The 7,177-nt window shown below is 68.0% G+C and overlaps 2 protein-coding genes across 8 annotated transcripts; one reads left to right on the top strand and one right to left on the bottom strand.

Moving 5' to 3' along the window:
- Positions 1-89: 89 nt before the first annotated feature.
- TIMM10B (translocase of inner mitochondrial membrane 10B) lies at positions 90-1,061 on the bottom strand. The gene is made up of 3 exons (XM_048292997.1): positions 934-1,061; positions 573-668; positions 90-501 (listed from the first exon to the last, which is right to left on the bottom strand). Exons 1-3 carry the CDS (start codon positions 970-972, stop codon positions 295-297), a joined length of 342 nt encoding a protein of 113 aa, XP_048148954.1. The 5' UTR covers positions 973-1,061; the 3' UTR covers positions 90-294.
- A 47-nt stretch (positions 1,062-1,108) lies between these two features.
- Positions 1,109-6,843, top strand: ARFIP2 (ADP ribosylation factor interacting protein 2). Of its 7 annotated transcripts, none has more exons than XM_048292973.1 (9): positions 1,109-1,146; positions 2,076-2,183; positions 2,279-2,387; positions 3,329-3,424; positions 3,967-4,082; positions 4,216-4,437; positions 4,801-4,958; positions 5,037-5,211; positions 5,585-6,843. In XM_048292973.1, exons 2-9 carry the CDS (start codon positions 2,085-2,087, stop codon positions 5,738-5,740), a joined length of 1,131 nt encoding a protein of 376 aa, XP_048148930.1. In that variant the 5' UTR covers positions 1,109-1,146; positions 2,076-2,084; the 3' UTR covers positions 5,741-6,843. The 7 variants fall into 7 exon arrangements, with proteins under 7 accessions (XP_048148930.1, XP_048148908.1, XP_048148941.1 ...); XM_048292951.1 differs by having other exon boundaries at positions 3,314-3,424; XM_048292965.1 differs by lacking the exon at positions 1,109-1,146 and adding an exon at positions 1,158-1,181 and having other exon boundaries at positions 3,314-3,424.
- The last annotated feature ends 334 nt before the right edge of the window (positions 6,844-7,177 follow it).

Genomic DNA, 7,177 nt, shown 5'->3' with positions numbered 1-7,177 from the left:
GTGCCACAGGCTCCCCCCAGCACACCCCTGCCTCAACAGGGAGCAGGGGCCAGGGCTCTGGTGCCCTCCCTGCATGTCCCACTAAGCCATTCCTGTAAAGATGTTTTATTTGGACTAACAATCCACTTCCCAGAAATCCGCAACCAGGAGGGCTGGGGGGGTTTTCCTCCCGTTCCTGCGCCTCACAGCCCCTGTGCCCTGCAGCGCCCAGCCGCTGCTGGGGGCTCCCGGGGCCAAGGGCACGGGTGGTGCCGGTCGCGTCCAGCTGCCGTGGGAGGCTGTGCCCGGGTGCTGCTACGTGCTGGCAAGGGGAGCGTCTGGCGAGGGCTCGGCGGGGCCCGGGGCCGGGTCTGGGGAGGCCGGGAGTCCGGGCAGCTGCGCTGCTGTCCCGTGCTCGGCTGCACGACGCTGCAGCAGTGCCGGCACCAGTCCCACGTAGGCGCCCATGAGGCGGTGGTTGGCACGGACCAGCCTCGCGGCGCAGCTGTCCAGGCACGACTCCTGCGGGAGAGGTGGGACGGGGTCAGGGGGCGAGGGGCCACTCGACCCCCAGGCTCCCGCGCCCAGCTCACCTCGCGGCCCGTGAGCAGCCGGTAGTTGAGGTTGCAGACACAGTGGCGGAAGCAGAGCTCGGTCATGCGGTTGTAGACCAGCAGGAAGTCCCGCAGCTGGGGGGCAGGCGGGGGTCACACCGGGGGGAGCCGGTCCGCGATCCCCGAAACGCACCGTGCCCCCCACCGTGCCCTACGGCCCGCCCGAGACGTCCAGGTCCCTTCCAGGCCCCACCGGTTCTCCTGCGAACCCGGGACCTGGAGATCCCACACCCGCAGCCCTTGGGACACACCGGGACCCGCCACCAAACCGGCAGCCCCGGCACCACTCAGGAAGGCCTCGCGGGACACCCCGCTCCCCCCGCACGGCCCAACCGCTCACGCTGCGGAGCTGCTGCCGGTTCTCGGCCGCCGGGTCCATCCCGGGCCCGGGCTCGGGCCCGGTCCCTCCGCGCTCGGCGGGTGGTCTCCAGCGACGCCACTTCCGTCCGGCTCAGCGATTACGCCACTTCCGGGACACAACGCCACTTCCGGCGCGTCCGGGCCGAGGCGGAGCGGGAGCGGCGCGGGGGGGCCCGGCGGGGCCGGGGCGCAGGTGGGGCCGGGGGTGGGCCGGGTAGGCTGGACAGGGTGAGCGGCCGCGGGGCCGGTGGACTGGGGCCGGGAGAGCCCCGGGAGCCAGGCTGGGGCAGCCGTCGCCCGCTCGGGCCGGTTCCGCCAGGAGCAGCCACCGGGGGTTCCCTCGGAGATCGGTCCCGCCGCGGGCCCTGCCGTGCGTGGCTGCGAAAGGGTCCGTTCCAACGCTGCCCCCCGCCCCGCCTCAGAGGCTGCGGGGGCTGCGGGGCCGTTCTCCGGCGGGGATGGCGCTGGGCGGTGACGGCCTCTGCCCGCAGGGTTCGACCCCAGAGTTGGGCCGGGCCGTGTCCCTGCCGGGGAGGGGACAGGTCACAGGTAACGGGTTCTCGGGAGCCCGCCCCAGGCCCCGCCTGCCCTGGAATGTGCCCGGACCGGTCAGGGCGCAGCGGCCCCCCCGCCGCTCCCCGGCGGCTGCGGACGTGGCTCCTGGCGCCCTCCTGCCGGGGCCGCGCTGGGCGCTGCTAGCGCCGGTGTCCTAGGGCAGGGTCTGCGGGACACGGGGATTCCCGGCGGGGTTTGTGAGAGGGGCGCGGAGCGCGGCCCAAGGGGCCGGGGAAACCGGGAGCCCTGGGCACGATGGGGTGGGAGCCGCAGTGGGGCCGGGGCTGAGGCTGGGGTTGGGGTCGGCGCCTCCGGGATGTGCCACCCTACGGGTCCGTTCTGGGAGCCACGGGTGTCCCGAGAGACGGCCGAGCCGGGCTGGGCAGCGGCTGCAGGAGGCGCTGGGCGGGGGCAGAGTCTGCTCCGTGCCAGCAGGTGCCGATGTGGGCCCCTCCCCCCACCTGTAACCCTCCTGCTGTCCCCTTCTGCCAGGGCCCCGCGGGTACTGGCTGGTGACCCCGGCCTGGGGGTGGTCCTGGCCCCAGCACCTCATTTGTGTCCCTGCAGGCCCTGAGGATGTCGGACGGGATCCTGAGCAAGGCAGCCACCATGGAGATCCCCATCAGCAGCAACGGGGACACCAGCAGCCTGCCCGAGGACGATGGCCTGGAGCAGGTCTGTGGGGCCAGGGACCCGAGGGGAGTGTTTGGGGTCGTACCAGGGCTGTGCTGTCTGTGCATCTCAGCCCCTTGTGCTCCTCTGCCCCCCAGGACCTGCAGCAGGTGATGGTGTCGGGCCCCAACCTGAATGAGACCAGCATCGTGTCAGGTGGCTACGGGGGCACAGCCGAGGGCATCATCCCCACCGGCACCATCAAAGGTAGTGGGGCTGGGCTGGGAGGGAATGGGGATCATCACAGAAGGAAGGGGCTCAGCTCCCCTCCTTGCCCTCCACTTATGACACAAGGCTCTGCCGTGGCCCAGCCAAAGTGTCTCCTGGGGGGAGCTCTGTTCCCGCTCGGCTCGGGTCCTGTGCAGAGGCAACGTGTGGGGTGTGTGCTGATGGCACAGGAGGGGCTGCTGCCCCCAGCCCCGCTCTCCCTGGGCTGGGTTGCTCCTCTATCACAGGGTGGGATCTCTGCTGGGGAATCCTCATCCCCTTGCTCAGGACATCCCAATGGGATTCTGAGTCCCTCCTCTGGTGGAGGATCCCAGCTCTGTCCCAGTCCATATGCAGCCGGAGCTCTGGAGTGTGCTGGGGATGGAGGGGCAGGCAGGGGGCCCCAAGCCCACTCCCTGCTGACCTCTTCTCACTGTCCCAGTCAGATCAGGCCACAGCAGGACCAGTTGGGCTCTGCACTCTGGGAGACCTGGCACCACTGTCCTTGTTCGTGCAGATCTCTCCCTGAGGGTCCCCCTGGGGTAGTCCCTGTGCCCACAGGGCTTGAGGAGGGTCCATGTGGGCAGAGGGGGTGAGCGCGCGTGTGTGTGCGCTTCCCCGGAGCACCGCCGCTGCTACCCCGTGTCCCCACTTCCCCGTGACGCCAGGCCTACCCAGCTCTTGGGGTGCAGGGATTCCTGCATACGGGCCAGAGGGGGGGTTCCCTGGGGTGGGGAGTCCGTCTGTGTGGCTCTGGCCATGTCTCTGGGTTCCAACGCTCACCTGCTGCCGTCGCTCTCCCGCTGCCACCCGTCCACGCACTCGTCCCTGTCCCCTGCCCCCCGTCCCCTCTGCCCTGGCCACCCCACTGTCCCATGCCCTGTGCCCCCTATCCTGTCCTGCCCCACCCTGCTCGGCTCCCGCAGCCCCCCCATTTCCAGGCTCTCTTGTCCACCCTCACCCACCCCGAGGACCGTCGGTGCCCCCCAGCGCGCCTGCTGCCCGTAGGATGGCCCGCCCGGCCGCTGCTCCCGCAGGTACTGCGCCCCTCACTCCACCTCAGGGCATCCCTTGGGTCTGGGAGCCCTGGGCCTCCCTAGGGACATTGGTAAGAGCCCCCATGGCAGCTGTGTCATGGATAGAGTCCAGTCCTGGTGCTGATCCTTGTGCTGGGACAGAGGACAGCACTGGGGGCTCAGAGGTGGGTCCTGGCCAGGGCGCCCACCGTGCCCCTGGAGCCCACCTGAGGGTCCCCCAGTGCTGCTGGGTGCTGTTCCCCCTGTATCTGGCCTGGTGAGGGTGGTCACCAGGATGGGGCAGGGCCTGGGCCCTGCTGTGCAAGCAGACATGGCTGGGCTGGGGTCTGTGCCCCTGTGTGAGTTCCTCAGGGCAGGAGCAGGGTCCCCACCATGATGCCTGTGAGCCCAGTGCTGGGCATGTGCTCAGAGCTGGGGATGCTGCTGTGGAAACAACAGCTCCAGGCTGAGGGCTCTGGAGGCTGGCGTTGCCCAGTCCCCTGTGGCTGCTGCCCTCCTGGAGCTGGTGCCAGGTCCTGTCCCCATCCCTGTCCCTGTGCCAGGCCCCGGGCTGCACCCACCACCCCCCGGACCCCCCCCTGGCGGAGAGGAGGTTGTGCGTGGCATTGCCGTCGAGAAGTTTGACATCGTCAAGAAGTGGGGGATCAACACCTACAAGGTGAGGGGTGAGGGGATCCCAGGGTGGGGGGACACCAGCCGGCCTTCCTGACCCCGTCCCACAAGCAGCTGCTCTCGGAGCAGTTCGGGGGCTCACACATGCCTTGGGGGGCCCCCATTTCCCCCTCCTGCAGTGCACCAAGCAGCTGCTCTCGGAGCGGTTCGGACGGGGGTCCCGCACGGTGGACCTGGAGCTGGAGACTCAGATTGAGCTGCTGCGTGAAACCAAGCGCAAGTATGAGAGCGTCCTGCATCTGGCACGGGCACTCACGGCCCACCTCTACAGCCTCGTGCAGACCCAGCATGCCCTGGGGGATGCCTTTGCCGACCTCAGCCAGAAATCCCCTGAGCTCCAGGTGTGCCAGGGCTAGGGGGACACCGGAGTGAGGGCAGGGACACCTGGGCACCAGGGCTGGAGGGGATGGGGAGTGCCAGGACTTGGAGGGGACACCTGGACACTAGGGCTGGGGGCGGCAGGGGTAGCTGGGGCCTGACGCTAGGGCTTGTGGGCGATCAGGACTTGGGGAGTCACACGTGGACACCAGGGCAGGAGCAGCATCTGCACGGGACTGAATGCGCATGCTGGTGCTGGGCTTGGTGGTTCTGGGTCTTGGTTGGGCTCAGTGGTCTCAGGGGGCTTTTCCCCCAGCACCCTTGATGGAGGGGAGTGGGGCCGTGATCCACGACCCCTCACCTCTGCCCCATCCCTCTGTCCCCAGGAGGAGTTTGGGTACAATGCGGAGACGCAGAAGCTGCTGTGCAAGAACGGGGAGACGCTGCTGGGTGCTGTCAACTTCTTTGTGTCCAGCATCAACACGCTGGTCAACAAGACCATGGAGGACACGCTTATGACAGTCAAGCAGTATGAGACGGCGAGGTGGGACAGGGAGCTCAGGGGGGCTCGGGTGCTGGGGAGGTCTGGAGGCGGGTCACCAATGCCAGGGATCCTCTGCAGGTTGGAGTATGACGCGTACCGCACGGACCTGGAGGAGCTGAGTATGGGCCCACGCGATGCCGGTGCTGTGAGCCGCCTGGACGCAGCCCAGAGCCAGTTCCAGAGCCACAAGGACAAGTATGAGAAACTGCGGGCAGACGTGGCCATCAAGCTCAAATTTTTGGAGGAGAACAAGGTGAGTGCAGGGATGTGAGGTGTGGAGATTGGAGGGGTGGGGTGGGGATGGGGGGCACAGGAATGGGGGATGCAAGACAGAGGTGGGGGGTGCAGAGATGGGGTACGTGAGGAGGGGGCGTTGGGGACAGGGATGGGGGATGTGGGATGGGGATGGGAAGTGCAGGGACAGGAGGCACAGGGATGGGGTTCCTGCAGGGATTTGACAGCCATGTTGGATTTGTCACTCAAGGACATGAATCAGGGGTGGGATGGGCAGTGTGCGGGGGGAGCGGTGGCTCTCGCGGGGTCTCAGAGGGCTTTCCAACCCCTCTTCTGTGCTGCTGGAGTGGGGTCAGGCCCCCCCCAATTGTGTTCCCCTTCCCTCCCCCCAGATCAAGGTGATGCACAAGCAACTGCTGCTGTTCCACAACGCCATCTCTGCGTACTTTGCTGGGAACCAGCAGCAGCTTGAGCAGACCCTCAAGCAGTTCAACATCAAGCTCAAGACCCCTGGCGCCGAGAAACCCTCCTGGCTGGAGGAGCAGTGAGCCCCCCGTGCCCCCCCAGATGGAGGAGCCCCACCATGGGGCACACATGGACCTCAGTTGTGGCCGGGGGCTTGTGGGGCCACAGCCCAGGCCCGGCCTTGGATGGGGGGGCCATCAGGTGTGGGGAGCTGCCAGTGGGCTGGGGCCCCCCCATCCCACAGCCCCTCCTCAGGGCAGGGCGCAGCAGCTCCTCAGCACAGACCCCACACAGCAGACAGCTGGAGCCCCCCCTTCCCCTGGCACTCCTAAGGGGCTGGGGATACCCCCCTCGCTGGGCTGCTCCCCCCGGACACCCCACTCACCTTGGGGTAAGCCAGGACCCTCCAGTGTCCCCCCTCTGCCTCCCCGGGGCAGGATGAGGGTGCACCCCTCCCAGGCCCCCTGCCTACTTCCCCCCAGGGAGACCCCTGCCCTGTGGCACTGTGGAGCTGGGTGGGGGCAGCACCGGAACAGCCAGGTCCCCCCTGTGTCAGGGGGAGCTGTGGGGCCTCCCCCCTGCACTTGGCACCCGGGGGGCTCCTGCTCTACCCTCCAGTGCCAGGGACAGCCTGGCTCCCTCTAGGCCATTCACGGGTGTTTCCAGGGTGGCCACTCTTGCACTCCTGGTTCATGGGGGGGCTGCACCCCCCAAAGAGCCCCCTGCTTCCCTGGGGCTGTGGCAGCCTGGGCTGGGCTGGTGAGGGGTGCCTGTGCCTTGCTGCTAGTGGCAGGGGGGAGTTGCTGGCCAGGCACAGGTCCCCTGGGAGAGGACAGGGGAGCTCCAAGCAGGGACCAAATGTCAGCGGAGGCACAGGGGGGTGCACGTGGGTCCATGCACGTCCGTGTGCGGACACATGTGTGTCCTGGGACTGGGGCACATGTGCTGCACGTGGCGGGCTGGGGTCCCGCCCAGGGTTCACCCCCACCCCACGAGGGGCCCCCTGCCCACCCCCGCACTTGGGCACTTTCTCCTGAGACAAAACTGTTGTTTTTTCTTGCTCATTAATTTAACCCATAATTTAATGTCGGGATCCGACTTCCCCCTGCCCCGCCCTGGTGACGGTCTGACCCCCCCCCAACCCCCTGACTTCTGTCAAACCCTGAATAAATGGTACGGATCAGTGTGTGTGGGGCTATGGCCGGGACAAGGAGGGGCTGCACCCTGCGGGCTGGGGCTGCCAGGCCAGGTGAGACAGGGGCATGAGCCCCAAAACAGTGAAGACTCCGTGATGGAGCCCTAGGGCAGGGGGGACTGGCTTCTGCTTGTGGGGGCCCCAGGCTTGGAACGAGCTGGAGCATGGGAGAGATGGCTCTGGGGGGCGACCAAGGGGCTTGGGGGGCCCTGCTCACTTGTGTCTGGTGAGGGGGGCCGCCCCTTGCTCCGACCCCGTGGCACCAGCATGAGCCACGACCAGGTGGGAGTAAATGGGGACGGGATGGGGATGGGGGGCCCTGCAG

The sequence above is a fragment of the Corvus hawaiiensis genome, chromosome 2 (assembly GCF_020740725.1).
Source record: "Corvus hawaiiensis isolate bCorHaw1 chromosome 2, bCorHaw1.pri.cur, whole genome shotgun sequence".
In the NCBI taxonomy this organism is placed as follows: domain Eukaryota; kingdom Metazoa; phylum Chordata; class Aves; order Passeriformes; family Corvidae; genus Corvus; species Corvus hawaiiensis.
This window is presented reverse-complemented; position numbering and strand designations above follow the sequence as displayed.